General features: G+C 40.6%; 2 protein-coding genes across 4 annotated transcripts in view; one reads left to right on the top strand and one right to left on the bottom strand.

Moving 5' to 3' along the window:
- ndufc1 (NADH:ubiquinone oxidoreductase subunit C1) overlaps positions 1-3,449 on the bottom strand; it is a 5,182-nt gene extending 1,733 nt beyond the window's left edge. For 2 of the 3 annotated variants that reach the window (XR_002275764.1, XM_020611264.1), the window contains exons 1-4: positions 3,393-3,449; positions 3,149-3,191; positions 1,864-1,967; positions 1,273-1,344 (exon numbers count right to left, since the gene is read on the bottom strand). Coding sequence is in view for 2 of the 3 variants with exons in the window: in XM_020611264.1 (XP_020466920.1) it covers positions 1,285-1,344; positions 1,864-1,967; positions 3,149-3,191; positions 3,393-3,449 (264 nt within the window). In the remaining variant the exon portion in view is untranslated. Of the gene's footprint in view, positions 1-1,272; positions 1,345-1,863; positions 1,968-2,593; positions 2,721-3,148; positions 3,192-3,392 lie in introns of those variants that run through there. The other variant, XM_020611265.1, reaches the window with a different exon arrangement.
- A 108-nt stretch (positions 3,450-3,557) lies between these two features.
- The window catches only part of LOC109966437 (N-alpha-acetyltransferase 15, NatA auxiliary subunit-like), a 21,091-nt gene continuing 5,170 nt past the window's right edge, over positions 3,558-19,478 (top strand). The window contains exons 1-17 of the mRNA XM_020611266.1: positions 3,558-3,645; positions 4,513-4,597; positions 7,371-7,475; positions 7,692-7,849; positions 8,073-8,207; positions 9,778-9,931; positions 10,094-10,213; positions 12,059-12,154; positions 13,100-13,206; positions 13,300-13,372; positions 13,531-13,700; positions 13,795-13,947; positions 16,034-16,162; positions 16,895-17,108; positions 17,631-17,824; positions 17,950-18,058; positions 18,206-18,304. Coding sequence (XP_020466922.1) covers positions 3,592-3,645; positions 4,513-4,597; positions 7,371-7,475; positions 7,692-7,849; positions 8,073-8,207; positions 9,778-9,931; positions 10,094-10,213; positions 12,059-12,154; positions 13,100-13,206; positions 13,300-13,372; positions 13,531-13,700; positions 13,795-13,947; positions 16,034-16,162; positions 16,895-17,108; positions 17,631-17,824; positions 17,950-18,058; positions 18,206-18,304 — 2,155 coding nt within the window. The 5' untranslated portion in view covers positions 3,558-3,591. The remainder of the gene's footprint in view (positions 3,646-4,512; positions 4,598-7,370; positions 7,476-7,691; positions 7,850-8,072; positions 8,208-9,777; positions 9,932-10,093; positions 10,214-12,058; positions 12,155-13,099; positions 13,207-13,299; positions 13,373-13,530; positions 13,701-13,794; positions 13,948-16,033; positions 16,163-16,894; positions 17,109-17,630; positions 17,825-17,949; positions 18,059-18,205; positions 18,305-19,478) is intronic.

The following is a 19,478-nucleotide window of genomic DNA, read 5'->3' as shown; positions in this document are numbered from 1 at the left end:
GATCTACGATCAAGAATTGTTGATTTACATAAAGCTGGAAAGGGTTATAAAGTGATTTCAAAGACTTTAGAAATTCACCAGTCTACAGTTAGGCAAACGATCTACAAATGGAGACACTTTGGGATCGTGGCTACTCCACCAAGAAGTGGGCACCCAGTCAAAATGACACCAAGAGCACAACAAAGACTCATCAATGAGGTAAAGAAACAACCTGGAGTGAACCAAAGATTTGAAGGCATCATTGGAACTGGATAACATCTGTGTTCATGAGTCTACAGTAGATAAAACATTGAACAAGCAGGGTGTCTATGGCAGGACACCATGAAGGAAGCTGCTGTTTATTAAAAAGTTTGCGAAAGAGCACATTGACACTCCACAGCGGTACTGGCAAAACATTTTGTGTACTGACGAAACTAAGACTGAACTATTTGGGCACTGCATATCATGATGAAAACATCACCCCAACCGTAAAGTATGGTGGAGGAAACATCATGATTTGGGCCTGCTTTGCTGCATCAGGGCCTGGCCAGCTTGTAATCACTGAGGGGAAGATGAATTCCCAAGTGTATCAAAAGAATTCTTCAGGATAATGTGAGAATGTCTGTACGTCAGCTGAAACTCTGTAGAAGTTGGGTGATGCAACAGGACAATGACCCAAAACACTGGAGCAAGTCCACAACAGAATGGCTTCAGAAAAACAAAATCCACCTTTTGGAGTGGCCAATGGAGCCCAGACCTCAACCCAATAGAGATGCTACAGAATGACTTGAAGAGAGCCATACACATGAGACGTCCAAAGAATATGACAGAGCTAAAGCAGTTCTGCAGGAAGAATGGGCTAAAATTCCTCCTGAATGATGTGCAGGTCTGATCCACAGCTACAGGAAGTGCCTGATTTGAGGTTATTGCTGCCAAGGGGGAGTCAACCAGTTATTAATTCCAACAGTTCACTAACTTTTTCCACTACCATTTTGAATGTTGAATGATTGTGTTTCATTAAGACATGAAAGTTCAGAATTTTTTTTGTGTTGTTTTTGTAGGTACATTATATTTGTCAATACTCTTGCCTTGGATAACGATCAGATCACATTTTATGACAAATTAATGCAGAAAACCATGAAATTCCAAAAGGTTCACATACTTTTCCTTGCCACTAACAAAAAGTAGAAAACATGGAAAGGTCTGAATACTTTCTGAATCCACTGTATGTATCAGTCCACTGTATATCATGTACATTTTTAGTATCATCTCAATGAACAAACATTCACATACCGATATGGTGGGTTATTCCAGGCCATTCCTCACTTTGTACTCATGCACATCTCTGCTGTGCTGCCTGAAGAGCTACAGGAAGAAGATGACAAAGACACAACTCATGTACCAACTTGTTATCAGAGGTTTGATCACATTAAACCATATCTTATCACAATCTGAAATTCTTCACTATCATGCATATAAGAGTTTGTCATAAGCAGGACAAATTTAGGATTGCATCAGAGCTCTTTTTACTGCTACCCGCAATTAAATAAACTGTTTTGCAACAAAATAATGAAACTGTAATGCAGTGTAAGACTATTAAAAACAAAACTAACCAACACTGTGAAAGCCCAATGAACTGTCCCTTTTATGATGAGCACATCACACTAAAGCAATTATTGCTTGCTGCTCATTGATGCGCTCTCTGAGTGAATGGTACGTGCTGTATGAGGACATGATTCAGAAATAAAGAAATGAATCTTGTTAAAGGCATGTATATATTTTTACCCTGGAAAATGTAGGCACAGAACTCTCAAAACAACTAAGTAATTTGACAGATTATATACAATGCTACAATTATCTACATGAAAGAGTGCGGTCACTTACCAGGCCCCAAATAAAAACTGATGTGCCAAAGGCCAAGCCCACTCGAAACCAGTTGGGGTTTGCTGTGTCAGGCTTAGATCCTCTGAATAAAGACCTGCATCCACCTAAAAAAATACAAACACCAAAACAGCATGAAGAACCACACTGTTTTAAAGAAAAATGAACGTTGTCTTTGCATTGTTTCAGTATCAGTGTGACATGATTAGAATTAATCGTTGTAAATCCAGTATACGTTGACTTGAGACCACTAACAAAGCTATGATTCGCCTGTTACTGTTGCACTTCAATAATTCTGTATATCAAAATTTACTCTAAGTTTAGTGGAAATGGCTGTAACAGTGGAGTTATTAGATTTAAACAAAGCTCATATTTTCACAAAAACAAATTAAGTTCTCTTTCAAATGTGGGTTTTCCAATTAGCAGAGCCGCCCAACTTCTGAAAGATACGCTATTTAACATGCACACCAATCTAATAGTACGTGTGGACAACAATTGGGGTTTCACCCTTACAATTACACTAAAATGAAAAAACATTTTTAGTTTCTGTCACCAGTGGGATTAAGACAAACATTAAGATACAATCCAATGAGTATCCGCAGCGCTACAAGATTGCTAAGCTAAGGTCAGACTTCAAACTAAACATGGCGTTCACGTTGTAAACAGCGACATAAAACACGTGCCCTTCAAAAACCCTAATCACAAATTAATTGCAATTATGTCACTATCTTACTATTGTTGACGAGAACAGCTCTAGATAATAACCGGGTGATAATCATTTTAGCTAAACACCAATGTCCGTCATCCGATTAGCGATCCGTGGTTGATTAAACTTCCTGACAGGACTACGTAGACGATCCCCGTTAACTCGAACGATGTGAACCTCCTAACATTTGATTAAATGACTTCTGAAGTAATATCTGTATTTTCCAATTTGAACCAAATGTAGTTTATCGGCGTTACAAGTAGAAGTATAAATGGGTTTGGTAGTTGACACATCAAATTCCATTAGAAAATTAATGATTTTTTTAATGCATACCTTGTTGGCAAACGTACACACACATATAGTACAAACATTTTTAAACCCATATGACGAACTCTTACATTTGTCTTATATTTCAGAAACCAAATGCATTTTTAAAACAAACAAACAAAGAATTAAAAAATATAATAAAATTGCCTGCAGTGGGGACAAATTACATTTTAACGGAAAATTGCTTTTTGGTAAGAAGTCTATATACTCTATTTTTCAGCCTGTCCAAATAATTATAAAATATTTTATACTTACTGGATAGATGTGATAATTTGTCAAGAAGCATATGCATCTTGTCCTGTTAAATTGACATAAAATCCAGTGGAAATTGTTCTGCAGTTCAATTGGTGGACACAGAAACATACTTGCACACTTTACCCAAACATAAGAAATATTATATTATTTTGCATAATTTTATTTTATGTATCATATAGTTAAACACTGTGTAATGCCATTCTCATTAAAAATCATTCGGTCCCCGACACCCGTGCTCGCCCACGTTTGACACTTTGAGACGCAGACTCAGGGATCGACTTGACCCGGAGGAGAAGCACATCGGCCATTTTGCTCGGAAGGGGGCCTCAGGTTTAACACGTGAGAGAGAGTGGAGGCTGAAGAGACTGAAACAGTCCAGGATCTCAGACTGCTAGAGGATATTATTCATGTGTGAACCGACAGAGGCATAGAAAGTTAACGCAATGCCCACAATCACTCTGCCGCCGAAAGAGAATGCTCTCTTCAAGAGAATATTGGTAGGCTAAATGACTGTTAGCTTACTAGCTAATGCTAGTTTGTCAAGTAGCCGTTAGTTCTAGCAGTCAGAGCATGTTGCTAGGGAGTTGCTACCGTACTGAATTAACCAAAACTTTTAGTACACCAAACGTATTATAATGATCGTGTCTCTTACTAACTAGCGATTCTAACAGTGCTATAAAGAAAACATTGGTTTGCTAACAACAAATTATGTGGTGTATTAGCTTTGGCCTTGCAACACAACCAAAGTAACTCATGTCAGTGACAAAGCTGCTATGACACATGACAGCCTTTTACAACTTATGTGGATAGTTGTATCACCTTTATAGTTAATATTTATTTTGTTGCACTGTCAATAAAGTTTAGCAATATTTCCTCGTATAGTCCCCCGAAATAGTTGTCAGTTCGAGCATTGCAGGTCAGCCGGTCCGCTAAGTTGCTACGCTTTCTTCTTTAATTTACAGCATAACGTGAACGGGAAGCGAAATGTAAACACACCAAACAAGTGTGGAAATCCTATGTTTTTCATAATATTGAGCCATTTATGGTAGCTGTCATGTATCGCATACTGCCAATAGTGTGTTAAGCTAATAAAACTGATGCTGCTCCTGGGTGTCTGAAGTGTTTGGCCTTCTGTCACTCAGAGTACATCTGTGGGGGGACGGGGAGTGTAATGTTTGATGTACTGAATCCGATGCTTTTCTCGCTCCTGTCAGGAGTTGCCAGTTACTTCTGCTAGTCACTGGAACACAGTTTCTATTCAGTACAGTTTCAATAATGTTGAAACCAGCTCTCTGAGGATTAGCCCCCAGCCAGTGACAAGCTGTTGGTCTCTTATGTAAAGTATTCTGTGTCCTTTTATGCAGAGATGTTATGAGCACAAGCAGTACAGAAATGGCCTGAAGTTCTGCAAGCAGATCCTGAGCAATCCAAAGTTTGCTGAACATGGAGGTAAGAGAATAGCTACTTGGCTTTCTTCCTGACACTAATCTAGTGGTCAACTATGAGAAACACTGCTTCACGGTCATCTTGATCCTACTGTGTTTAGAGGAGTGAGTTACTACTTGTTATGAAACGTGTGTGAACTGCATCCCTATATTATTTTTGCCACTGTGGGTTTACTTACTCCCAGTTTTAAATAAATGGGAATGAAAACTGTGAAAAAGCAGCTTTAGAAAATGCTTCAGTTTGACCTGGATTAGAGCCAAGAAATTCAGGTTCTCTAGGAGTGACTGATTTCTTAGTTAAGGAAATGTGTTCATGTTTTGTTATGATAAAAATATTACCTACTGCTGCTGCCTGATTGTTGTTCTGAAATCACATGTTCAGTGATCACATGTGGCTGTAATATGTTGCTCTCCACATAGTTGGTTTGCATATCCGCAGTACTTTTGACCATATACCATGATGTAGGTCACAGTACTGTATGTGCATTTCTGAGTCACTGAACAGTAGCCTAATTTCTTGAATTGTATTTGCACACCCTGGTTAATTTATTTGTGATTCTTAACCGTTCTTAGACTGTCAGTGACTTTGGTAACTTTAGTGGATTATTGATATACATTTCATATGAATTTAGATTGTTACTAATACTATTAGCAGTGCTGACTGTGTAATGCCAAATGATTTGTAGGGTGAACTGACTGTTTACCAACTGCTCACAAGACGTTAATGGTGTTCCATTGGAATGTAATGAAGTACATTTACTCAAGTACTGTACTTAATTACAGTATTTGTACTTTACTTGAGTATTTCCATTTTGTCCTTGGTCAGACTTAGACTTCACTACATTTCACAGACAGAAGTTGTACTTTTTACTCTACTGCATTTCTTTCTTAACTTTAGTTACCTTTCAGAGGTAAATGAATAAAACAAAATACAATATAATCATAAGCTTCCAGCACTATATAAAGTACTTCAAATTCTAAGTTTATACAGTAGTTAACATAAGCTCCACCTTTACGAACCATAACATTAAAGTGAACATAATCATTATAATCCAGGAAGAAGAAATGCATTCATGGGACATGTGCTGTTCTGCATTGAGTACTTTAGTACTTTAATTATATTTTGCCCTTCCTGATGCAACCTGGATGCGAACCCGGGGAGCCGCGGCGAGAGCGCTGTGCCTTTATATTTTCATGGTAATACAATTGTATTTTTCTTAAGTATTAATTTGAATACAAGACTTTTACTTGTAACAGAGTATTTCTACACTGTGATACTTTTACCTAAGTATTCAGTCTAAGCACTTCTTCCACCACTAGTGCTGCAGCCCAACCAGTGCTGGATTTTGAGGCATTGATATTAATTACTTCTGATCAGAATATATTGAGAGATGTTGCTTTGAAATGCTACCAAATAAAATCCAGACCTCTTAAAGTAGTTTTTCAAACAGTTGTAACCAAGATATATATACATATATGCTGACTGGAATATTTTGCTTTGGTAAAAACACTTGTCAGTGGTCTCTGGTGGATAAACTACAGACTGGTGGCCTGTCCATTAACTTGTCACTGAAGTATCTCAGTAAGGTGCTGGGCCACCACGTGCCCCCAGAACAGCTTCAGTGCACCTTGACATTGATTCTCCACGTCTCCGAACTCTACTGGAGGGATGAACATCATTCTTCCAGTAGATATTCCCTAGGTCTGTGTATTGGCAAGAATCTGGTCATATGATATGTATCATGATACAGGAGTTTTTAAATATAGTTTTAGAAAACTGTCCTAAAATAAGCATCACATCACCATATGCATAAAACCTACAGTAAAAACAAAGTTCATTTTTTATGCAGCCAGAACAGGGATCTGCGTTTGCACTTTCCATGGTCCCTGTAACATCCAACATAGCAGTAATTGGCATGAGAACTATTAATTAAAAATTGGTACTGTGTTTTTGAGAATCGATACAGTATCGCAATACTTGAGTGTATCAATTTTTGTTTTTTTAACCCCTAGATTCTTCCATGTGGTGTTTTGATGATAGTGGTGGAGACACTGTCTGATATGTCGCTCCAGAGTCTGTAATAGGTGTTCAGCTGGGTTGTGGTCTGGTGACTGTGAAGGCCATAGCATATGGTTCACATTGTTTTCATACTCGTCACGCCAATCAGTGACTCCTCGTGACCTGTGGATAGGGACACTGTCATCCTGGAACAAAGCACTTCCATCAGGACAGAATTGTTTCATCATAGGTTAAAGGCGGTCACTCAGATCAACTTGTATTGATTTGCTGTGACCCTTCCCACTAACACCTCATTTCTGCTATCAGAACCTAATGAGCAGTATGCCCCATACTTCACCCCGTGTAACCTCCTGGGTTGGTGCAGGCCATCCTGCTTTGGTTTTCTATTATATTTTTTTTTCTGTCTGCCTCTCTTTAGAGGAGGGAGGGGCTGCACCCCTCTCATACAAGCAGTCAGCTGAGCAGAGGGAGGACAGTCAGATGTGAAGGATCACTCCATAATGCAACAATCAGGCAGTAACAGAGACTGTATGAGCAGTTTATCAAACAGCTGTTGAACAAGCAGAACACAAATGTGCAGAAATGTGACGTCTTCACCACTTTGCCCACAGTCCACTCACTGAAGTCTCTGTTTTACTTCCCAGCACTGTTGCCTTCTAGGTTATTCCATCAGTTAATGTGTGTAAACTGTGTCATTATTAACAATTCACATCAACTTTATTTTCCCTGTCTGTCTCACTTCTGCTCTGTGCTCCAGAGACACTGGCCATGAAGGGCTTAACCCTCAATTGTCTTGGCAAGAAGGAGGAGGCCTACGAGCTGGTGAGGCGAGGCCTACGCAATGACCTCAGGAGCCACGTCTGTATCCTTCCATCACTCTTTTGGTGCTCCTGGCTTTCAGCTTAGACATTAGTCTACCATTAACATTCTGTAAGATTAACCAGCTGGAGTGTTAACTTGGGTTTCTCTCTTGGCGAGAGCATCAACCAGTCTTTAAATTAATCCAGTTTTCTAACACCTGGATAGGTTTTTTTTTTTTTTTCCCCCCTGTTTTCTTTTCCTGAACTCACCCTCCCAGGCTGGCATGTGTACGGCTTGCTGCAGCGCTCTGACAAAAAGTACGACGAGGCCATCAAGTGTTACCGCAATGCTTTAAAGTGGGATAAGGACAACCTGCAGATCCTTCGAGACCTCTCCTTGCTGCAGATCCAGATGAGAGATCTGGAGGGATACAGGGTGAGGGCTGCCAGAGAGCGTTGAGATGGGTTTAAAAATAGGAGTGTTGAAATACAGGAAACCTAGAGGGACGGTCCCAGGATGAGAATGGTGTGTATAGCTGCAGGGTCATCTACCCAGTTAGATTGTGAAAATAGACAGAGGAGCTGCTAATGGTCTGTGTAATCAAAGATAACTATTACTTCTTACAATTGTTTATTCTGTGTTGGCTGTCTCTGTCCAGGAGACCCGGTATCAGCTGCTGCAGCTCCGACCAGCCCAGCGGGCCTCATGGATCGGATATGCTGTGGCTTATCACCTGTTAGAGGACTTTGAGATGGCCGCCAAGATTGTTGAGGAATTCCGCAAAACGCAACAGGTAGACCAGAGGCTTAGATTAAATGGTAAATTACCTGGACATTACCAGGGATGTTCCTGTATAGAAAATTACGAAGCAGCTGCTTCCAACAAATTTCATACCCCATCCAGCTCTCAACATGACTCCGGTGGGTGTCTTCATGGAAAACACTGTTTTCTAACAAAAGTGGCACCTGGTGGATTTCTGACATTTGTAATTGTGAGTGCTGCTTTATGGCGATGCGGTGGTGCTGTATCGTAATCAAGCACAGTGCACCTGGAAGGGCGCTGCCAGAAATGCTGAGGGGAATGAAAGTGTTGGAATTTCCAAACCGAGACAGGGTTGTGTCCTGTCGCTGTTCAAAACAGGTGAATGTTGTTTATTTTGCACCCAGGCATGTTTGGTTTCATAAAAATGAATGTTACATCCCATCAGTATAATGTTTTCAGTGATGCAGATATAGCTCATGGAATCAGAGTCAAAGTGCAGCAGAGGAGTCAAAGCCAGGGGAACGTTGTACAGTTGCCAAGTCTATCAACCCAACGCCGATGTTTACTTGATTTTAATGTCACTTGTCACTGGTTTTGACCTGCAATGGTTGGACAACCCTACCTGTCTCAGACATGATATATTACCTTTAGTGTCCCTATGCTGCAGGCTGCTGCTGGCTTTTTGATACAGTAGTCTACAAACTACAGACTGGACGACCTAAAATGCCGTGACATGACGACTGTCCATAAAGCGTCAAAAGAAAATAAATATTTAAATATATAAATATTATATAAAATAAAAAAAAAAAACAAAATAGTTGTATTAAAAAATAATGACTTTGCTGTGTCTGTTGGGAGAAAGTGAACATCACATAAGTACTGTCAGCCGACCCTGATGACTTCTGTTCCCCCAGGTCAGTGCCAACACCGAATATACAAGCAGCCACGTCACTGATGAAATCAGTGCATTCGTTGATGGAGATTTTAAACAACTTTGCTGTTTATTAAATCTGTAAATGAACACATTGCTTTAATGCTGTATTTAATTTAATGATGAGCAGGGCACTTTAAAAAATAAAATGTGTTTTAGCAGATGATTCAGTTACAGTATATAATTATTAGAACTCCTAAAATACAATGCTTGTAAAAAGCATTTGCTTGAGTCAGTTGAAGGTACAGTACACTTGCATGTGCATGTGATCGGGATGGTGCCACCACCGCATCATTTTGAGCCAGGAAAACCCTGATTACCCAGACAAGCAGCAAGAGACCAAATCACAGACTGGCAGTGTTACCGCATCTTAAATATGGCTTAAATGTGTATCTTTCAAAACAGACGAAAGTACTAAGACATGCCATTAAAAAGAACTTTGTGTATATTTATTTATACTATGGTATCAAATCATGCTTGAAGTCCTGATGCTATGGCACATGGGTCAGCTTGTCAGTGGGGACTGAGTGACTTTGCTGATAACTGATCATTAGCAGGTGTAACAGAAGGTTAAAACAAGAAGAACGCTCATATCAGTTGAAGTCCACTCCAGTATGCTCCGCGTTTTATCCATTTTGTTCCACTTTCTCACGTGTGTGTGTTTGTCCAGACATCGCCAGACAAGGTGGACTATGAGTACAGTGAACTGCTGCTGTATCAGAACCAGGTCCTGAGGGAAGCCGGCCTGCACAAAGAGGCCCTCGATCACCTCAACAACTATGAGAAACAGATCTGTGACAAATTGGCTGTGGAGGAGACGAGAGGTGGGACTATGTGGTCATTCAAACAGAGACACTGTTCTTTAAGTTGTATATTTTGTGTGAAGGCCCTTTCTCCAGATTTCTCTGAACAGATGGTTCACTTTCTGCCTTTTCTGTGTGAAGGTTTCCCACAGTGCTAATGACTGTGTGTGTTTGTGTGTGTAGGAGAGCTGCTGCTGAAGCTGGAGAGGCCCCAGGAAGCTTCAGAGGTTTACAGGAGGCTCCAGGAGAGGAACCCTGAGAACTGGGCCTACTACCAGGGCCTGGAAAAGGCCTTAAGGCCAGGTGAACACTATCCTTAAGCCTATAGCTCTGCTGTTCCACTTGTATTCTGTGGTTTGTCAGGTGCTTGTGGTTCCTGTTTTTTTTTTTTTACTTATGTATTAATGTTGTTTTTAATATACAGGGATGCAAACTTGTCACCTTTCAGTGAAATTTGCTGTTTTTATGTACAAATTGGTCACCCATGTGGTGCTGGCTTGCCAGCCGCCATTAAGAGGAGTGGGCGTGTTGGCACATTTTCAGTGCCAATGTATGTCGGCTTCATCCGGTATTCACAGTCAAAGTAATGTGTGAACAAATGTTACATGAGAGAAATTTGGGCGACTTACTCTGTTCTTGTTAGCAAAGCTCAGTATGGAAATCCTTCAAGCAGCAATTTGTTGTTGTTAGCCTGTGCTGATCATCACTGTTCCTGGTTAAAATGACAAACAGTAGGACCATATCAGCTGATTAACATTAATTCATTACAGAAGAACACACTTTTACAAGAATCATGTAGTTAACAGGTTAAATTAACCCATGATTTGTAGAGGGATACATGAAATACCTGCAAGTAATCATATTTCTTTTCATTTCTAATTTGTATTTTTCTATATAATCTAATTGTTATTTATCTGGTTCAGTTACAGGTTTTATGTTGATTTTGTTGCAGTACTGTCAAACAGCTTTTCAGATGACGGTCCACAACGGCAAAAATAAAGTAGCTCCGGTCTCAGAATCACCATAAAACTGAGTGAATACACTCCTTTCTGTTCCCTAAAGAATTCTTGAAGCATTTGGATTTGGGATTTTTCTCATTTTGTCCTCTTTTCTCAGTGTTTTAAGCCACACCTTTTGCTTTTTTAAAACTGTTATTCATGTAAAGTAAGTCAGCAAGAGGCCGGTACGGCACATGGAGCTGCAAACCAGGATCGTGGATGTTTGTCCCATGGGTTTTGGTTTTGGTTCATAACCATTAGCCCTAGTAACATATTTGATATTTTCAGCTGCTGTGTACAGTATATGGTATTTTTACCATTTATACTGAACATCACTGAGGATGATTTAAGGCCTGCCACTCAGAACTCTTAACTTATTGAAGTTTTAATTCATCATATTAGTAACTTTCATGGGTTGAGCAGCAAATAAACGGGTTTACTAGGAGAGCTGAAAGGACTCAGATTAAAAAAAATCTAATTTAATATTCAATTCAGATTGGGTAAATAACTCTGCCTCTGATTATTTTCATTTAGGGACACCAGTGCCCTGACAAATAAATGATAACTTACAATACTTAGAATATTGCTAAGGAACCTGGGTATCATGCATGACTTGGCTATTTTTTATATTTTGCTTTTGAGCAAGAAAAATGTTGTCACCTCTTTAGATGCTCACAAGTTTGCACCTCTGTATACATATATATTGTTATCACCGTCATCTCACAGTAAGAAGGTTCCAAGTTCGAACCTGGCGGCCAGCCGGGGCCTTTCTGTGTGGAGTTTTCATGTTCTCCCTGTGTCTGTATGGACTCGCTCTGGGTACTCCTCCCACAGTCCAAAGACGTGGGTTTGATTTACTGGTTAGTTAGCTTAAAATATCAGAAATACACTGTTTGGCACAATTGAATGGACCTGCAGCTGTTCCATCATTGATGTCAGAATCAACACCTTTGTTGTTCCTTCCGGGATGTTTTGTGTGCAGCACCACAGATGGTAGTGAACATCAGCTGTGCTTTTAGAGATACCAATACACAATTACGAATTTGATTATCAAGGCTCAAGAGTTGATATCATCTGTCAGGGCCTAAAGCAAGTGGTCCAACTAACTGTAACTGTCAGCTTTTCTCTTTGCACGGTGGGCGTTCTTCAGGCAGCGCAGAGGAGCATCAGAAGATTTATGAGGAAGCCTGGGTGAAGTTTCCTAGAGGCCTGGTTCCCCGAAGGCTGCCTCTTAATTTCCTCACAGGTAACCACAGTAGAACAATCAAACAATCAGTGTGACAGCAGTGATATTTGTATTCCATTAAGGCTTCCTCTACAGTCAGAGTGAGATATGAACATACTGTGGTCTTCATCATCCACTACAGACCAGACAATGGCTAAAATGAACATGGTGACTACTGCATCTGCTGAGGAGTTTCATGAGATGCAGTTGAAAGCTCGAGAAAAAGCTAGAAAGTGGACCTTAACTTAAAGGATAAAGCCAGTGGTTTGCTATATTTTTGTCATTTTGAAATCATCCCATACGCCTGTACAGAGACTAGTCAAGTCAAAGTTCATATGCACAGTATGGAAACGTGTTTCCCTGCACAATGAAATTCTTACTTTGCCGTCCACACTGAATGCCAAACAACACAAGTGAAATATAAAGTAGGTAAATGGCATAAATATCTAAAGTCAGCAATAAATTTGGTGTACTCAGTGTTGACGTCTGGGTCCAGAGCCTGATTTAGCTTACTGATGTGTGCTGTAGACCTCCATTGTTGTCCAAAGGTTGACCAGATTTCTCTGAACTTTACATTACAAAGATAAGGAGCTTAACACCAGCAAGCACACCTGACATTACACCAAACAACACAATAACAGTGTAATGTTAGGATAACTCCAGCTACTGTACAGGCTGTCTACAACTCTGACCTCTCTGGGTGTGATGTGGTTGAGCCTTATCCTTACAGGAGGCAGTTTTTTGTTGAGCACCAGGGTTTTGAAATCCTTCTATCCAAAGGCTACAACATACGGTACTGATCTTGTCCCCAGAACAGGCTTGTTGTGCTGGTGACATTTAGTGTTTTATGCTGTTTATTTCAAAGTAGTACATTGTGGATCAAACCAAACAGATTACTGTCATTATGTGCCGTGTAGCCATAAAGACTCACTTTATTCTACCCTTACTGTGTGTTGTGCTGGCCAGGGGAGACGTTTCGTGAATGTCTGGACAGGTACTTGAGGATGAACTTCAGTAAAGGCTGCCCGCCTGTCTTCACTACCCTGAAATCCCTCTACACAGACAAAGAAAAGGCAAGCAGGCTGACACTGGAAATGTTTGCATCCTCACTGAAATTCCGTTCTGATCTGAAATAAAAGTTTGAACCTTGTTTCTGTCTCTTGCAGGTTACAATCATTGAAGATGTAGTAGTTGGCTATGAAACCTATTTAAAAAGCTGTCGAATGTTTAGTGAAAATGGTGAGTGTTCTTTTCCTTCTCATGAACCTCAGTTTAACTATTTAATTTTGATTTGTTTGTGACTCAAAATCCTCTAAATTGAGTATAAAGTCAGAGGTTTCCTGAGCTGAGATGTGTGTTCACACACTCGATGTGACTTGTGTTAAATGTGTGTACAGATGATGGGAAGGAGGAGCCCCCTACCACCCTGTTGTGGGTACAGTATTTCCTGGCACAGCACTTTGACTTCATAGACCAGCCCAGCCTCGCTCTGGAGTACATCAACACAGCCATTGATAGCACGCCTACGCTCATTGAGCTCTTCCTCGTCAAGGCCAAGATCTACAAGGTTTAATATAAATTCTGCACACACACACACACACGTACACACATTTGCTGTTTATCCTTTCCCCAGCCTCTGAGCTGCTTCTTTGGCCCCCCAGCATGCAGGTAACATAAAGGAAGCAGCTCGGTGGATGGATGAGGCTCAGGCCCTGGACACAGCCGACCGCTTCATCAACTCCAAGTGTGCCAAGTACATGTTGAAGGCTGGGCTCATCACAGAAGCAGAAGAGATGTGCTCCAAGTTCACACGGGTAAGAGACAGATCATGTGTGGGAAGAGGCATTTTGCTTTACTACATTTATCCATTGTTATCTCACACAGTCTGTGCTCAGATTGATCATTGAAGTCCATGTCTATACTGACATGAAGTATCTGTTACTGACAGCCTGTGTGGAGCTATATGGAATAGGTTTTTTTTTTTTTGTTTAAATATGCAGAAGAATTACCCCCTTTTTAGTGGTGCGTACTTCTTAGTACTTTTGCTCAACTGTTTTGCATTTATAGGCCTAAAAATTGTACATTTTAACTTATAGTGTTCATTGTACACAAGTTTGTATTCAAGGAATCAACGGTGTTGCTCACTTGTTGAATGTAGAAGAGATTCCAGGATGAATTTTGAGAACATTGGAATTTATCTGATGTAATTCAATCACCAAGAATCAAATCAAAATGAGCTGATTCTGGACTTCACGATTCCTCATCTCAGCTGTGGACGACAGGCTCCAGGCTACATTAGCTATTACTAGCTAACCCAATTAGTCACTGTTAGTCAACAGTGCATTGTGGGTAAAGTAGGTGTCAGGTTTAGACTCAGAAGAGGAATGCAGGGAATAAGTAATCATCTCTGGTTATGCTGCAGTATGAAGCAGCAGGGTGCTCAGTCAGTGGTGTATTCTTTAAAGTAGCACATGCAAAGGATTTTTAAACGTTCTTGGTGTGTTCACCAGTTTTCCTTGAACTTTTCAATGTGGTATAAATAAAGTTCACATAACTGCTCCAGACCTGTAATACAAATCATGTGCAGACTTTTTACCTTCTCCACAGGGGAAGAACTTTGTTTGTATCACAGGATAATGTCTCAGTCAGAACCAGTTTAGAGTTTAAATGTTTTACCGAAATCCACTAAAATTCAGAATAAAGTGAGACTTGATTTAAGATTGTCTTTTATTTACTGAGAGGCTCAATAGTGGGGCGTTGAGGTTTGTTTTATGGGAGTTTTTTGTCATGTCAACCTAACAATTGCTGCCTCAGAATCTGCATGCAGATGCACCATGGGAACATCCTCCATTCCACCTGACACTGCAATATCTGCCTTAATGGGGTGTATTGTGTAGTCCATTTCTGTGACTGTTGAATTAGTTTGATTGGCTTAGTCTTGGACTGTTTTGCTTCAGCGCGATGTTTCTGGGCATCTGACTTCACATTAAACCAGTGCCTCTGTTTCTCTTCTGGTATGGCTCTGAGCCAGCACAGACAGTGGTAGTGATAACTTCAGATGTTTTTTCCAGGTTTCCTAGCCAAACTGCTGACATTTTAGTCTGTTGAGTTTGAAATCAAAAGGTATTTAACTCCACAGACAGAAAATCTTCTCGTTAACATTTTTGCATTGAAACTGACGTTGACCAGGTTGAAATGAGCAGTTTGAGAAAAGGTTTGCGTGGTGAACAGGTTTCCTCCTTACTGTTTTATGAGGCTTTCTTGAAAGAGAGGCTCAGGATAAGAATGTGAAATAGGAGCTGACCTCAAAATGTGTTATTTTTGTGTCAGTAAAAACTAAACAGTAATGTGAAAGGCAGACTAATGGACATGATTTAATTACTGTTTTAACACCAAGTATTTTTAATGACCTATTGCATTTGCCAGTTCAGAAGTTGGTTTAGCCACCTGACTTTGTTGCACCATTAATAGAATTTTGTTTGTCATCTTTATGTGCAAAGAAAGCTGCATCAGTGTTGTTCAGTGACTGAGCTTCTCCTTTCAGACTAAACCCAGTGAAAAGGATTTTAGTTCAATTGTGAGTGAATCCAGCTTCTGAATTGTTCACAGCTCTGCAGAGCAGAGGGACATGAATCCTGTGTGGCAACAAATAAACAGTCTTTGCTGTGTACAGAGATTAGTGGAACAGATGGTGACAGCTTTCAAAATGCTTAGATGACAAACATTAATAATTATGAACATAAGACTAAAATGTCTTTTGGTTTTTGTTAACTAAAAGGAAGAAAAAAGGAGTAAATTAGACAAACTAATATGCATTTCATGAACTTTAAAAACTAGGAGTAAAGCCAAATCGAATTCGGATGTCAAAATTAACCTGTGGGTGTGTGTGTGATGTTTCAGGAGGGGACATCTGCAGTAGAGAACCTGAACGAGATGCAGTGCATGTGGTTCCAGACAGAGTGTGCCTTGGCCTACAAGGCCATGAACAAGTATGGAGAGGCCCTGAAAAAGTGCCATGAGATTGAGAGGGTGAGTTCTGTAGAAACTACATCTCAGACCTCCTTTGGATGTGGTTTGATCTATAGGGGTTCAGTCCATCTGCAATGCTTCTGCAGACTGTTTTAGTCAAGACCACTAACAAGACAAGAGTGTATCGTGACCAAGACAAGACCAAGACTTGAAGGGGTTCATGCTGAGTCAAGAGCAGTTCGATTTTCAGTTCAATTCAATTTTATTTGTATAGCACCAAATTACAACAAAGGTCATCTCAGGACACTTTACAAAGTAAGGTCTAAACCTTACTATTATCATTATTATTATAGAGGAAAACCCAACAAATCCCCTTTGAGCAGCACTTGGCAACAGTGGGGAGGAAAAACTCCCTTTAACAGAAGAAACCTCAGAGAAACCCCATTCTTGTTGGGTGGCCTTCTGCCTCGATGGGTTGAGGTGAGTGGATAGAGGAGAGAGAAAAGAAGAAAAGCAACAAGACACAACAAACACAAAAACAAACAATCAAACACTGGTCAGGTTGATGTGGCCGGTGACTGCTCACCAGAAACATAGGAGCTCCAGAGCCAGGGAAAGGTACAGGGAGAGAGGAGACACACAGTTAGTGATGTGTAATGGTGGCATATAGAAGCATAGGGAGAGAGGAGGGGATGAACATTTTAGAGGAAGATGTAAAAAAAAATAAATTTTGTAACACCCGCAGTCATTCCTTCTCTCTCTCCTTTCTGCTCTCCTCTTTCTTTCAATCAGCACTTTGTGGAAATCACAGACGACCAGTTTGACTTCCACACCTATTGCATGAGGAAGATGACATTGCGTTCCTACGTGGACCTGCTGAAGCTGGAGGATGTCCTGCGGCAGCATCCATTCTACTACAAAGCTGCTCAGTCAGCCATTCAGATCTACCTGGCCCTCCACGATAAACCTCTGACTGATGACAACAAGGAGAGCCACACAGACACTGGTCAGACAGTGTGTTACAAACATCAGAGTTCATTTTCTGCATATTGGTTGTCTACTCTGGAGATAGGTGTTTGGTGTTCTCAGTTTCCTGTTCCACTGCTGCAGGTCTCCTTTGCTTTCATTAATCGATTTCATCCATTCAAACATCAGTCCATACATGATAATGGTATGATGATTCTGTTTCCGGACGTTTCTAAATCGTTTGTCTTTGTCAGCATTTAAGGTCTTTATTACACAGTCAGCAAAGGTCCCCAGGTGGACAGGAACCCACGGTCATCATGTTTTGTGTTTTATTGATCTTATTTATTGGATATTTACTGTTCTTCAGATGCAGTAAAACATAAAAGGGACTTTTTAGCTCCTACTTTATTTCCTATGGTTCCATAGTTCCTGGAGCAGTTGAAAAAAATGAGTTTGCAAAGCAATACCAGAGTGGTGACAGTACCATCTTAAAAGTAGTACTATTATTATTATTATTATTATTAGAATGTAAAAAGAAAATCTACCATTTTGTTCTCTGCAGAGAATCTGACAGACAAGGAGCTGAAGAAGCTGCGCAACAAACAGCGACGAGCCCAGAAGAAGGCGCAGCTAGAAGAGGAGAAGAAGAACGCAGAGAAGGAGAAGCAGCTAAAGAACCAGAAGAAGAAAAAGGAAGATGACGATGAGGAGATAGGAGGGCCGAAAGAGGAGCTAATACCAGACAAACTGGCTAAGGTGGGCTCACATACTATACCTGTTCTTTTCAGTGTGTTTTGTAGCTGCGCTGTGTGAATCCTGCTGTGCTGATTGGTAGATCGATTACAGATTGATAATTGGAGATGGCTAACTTCTTTTACCAGCCAGAGAATCCTCTGGAGGAAGCTGTGAAGTTCCTCATCCCTCTGAAGAACCTGGTGTGCAACAAGATCGAGACTCATCTCCTTGCCTTCGAGATCTACTTCAGGAAAGGTCAGAGAGAGACTGCCAGCATGTTTAGTTTTTTTTTTTTTTAACTGTGCTTCATGCAATCATCAGTAATTCAGTAAGTAAAGATATTATGGTTGCACCCTTATTTATTTAAACTAACTTTATTTTTGTTTCTCTTCATTCCTCCAGAGAAGTATCTCTTGATGCTGCAGTCAATAAAGAGGGCTGTAGTCATAGAACCTTCCAACCCATGGCTGCACCAGTGTCTAGTGCGCTTCTTCAAACGAGGTGAGCATAGCCCACCCCGAGCTGATGTCTCATAGTGATGTCTGCTGCATATTATTCGGGCAAGTTATTCAAAGATACCTGAAGGGCAGGTGTTCTGCATGTAACTTTGAATCATCAGAAACCTTGTGTGATCTTGGCATGAACCCACATTGAGTCAGGGCGCTGTCAGCATCTGTTAAGTAGACTGAAACCTTAAGTGTCCATCTAACTTTGATCCACTAATACGTCTGTTGGTGTTCCTCAATAGATGGACATATCTCTGTTTGAGTTCAGATTTTTGAGGCTTTATTTGCTGCTGTTTAATGTGTGCAGTGGGTGAGAGTGCGGACTTGGCGGAGGCAGTGAGGACAGTGTTGAAACAGGAGATCTCCAGGCTGTTTGGGGACAGCAACCCTCAGAGCTTCAACAAGAACTACTTGAGCCAACACTCCAACTCTATCCCACACCGACTTGCTGGACAAGACCAAGACTTGAAGGGGTTCATGCTGAGTCAAGAGCAGTTCGATTTTCAGTTCAATTCAATTTCACACACACACACACACACACACACACACACCACACTGACTCTCAGACCCAATGAGACATCTGTCATTTATCTTAAATTCATCCTCCACTCTGAACCATGTTTTGCTTTTTTTTTTTAAACTTTATTTGTTTATTTCAATATAAACAACAACAGAAGAAACCTCAGAGAAACCCCATTCTTGTTGGGTGGCCTTCTGCCTCGATGGGTTGAGGTGAGTGGATAGAGGAGAGAGAAAAGAAGAAAAGCAACAAGACACAACAAACACAAAAACAAACAATCAAACACTGGTCAGGTTGATGTGGCCGGTGACTGCTCACCAGAAACATAGGAGCTCCAGAGCCAGGGAAAGGTACAGGGAGAGAGGAGACACACAGTTAGTGATGTGTAATGGTGGCATATAGAAGCATAGGGAGAGAGGAGGGGATGAACATTTTAGAGGAAGATGTAAAAAAAAATAAATTTTGTAACACCCGCAGTCATTCCTTCTCTCTCTCCTTTCTGCTCTCCTCTTTCTTTCAATCAGCACTTTGTGGAAATCACAGACGACCAGTTTGACTTCCACACCTATTGCATGAGGAAGATGACATTGCGTTCCTACGTGGACCTGCTGAAGCTGGAGGATGTCCTGCGGCAGCATCCATTCTACTC

The sequence above is a fragment of the Monopterus albus genome, unplaced genomic scaffold (assembly GCF_001952655.1).
Source record: "Monopterus albus unplaced genomic scaffold, M_albus_1.0 scaffold111.1, whole genome shotgun sequence".
NCBI lineage: Eukaryota > Metazoa > Chordata > Actinopteri > Synbranchiformes > Synbranchidae > Monopterus > Monopterus albus.
This window is presented reverse-complemented; position numbering and strand designations above follow the sequence as displayed.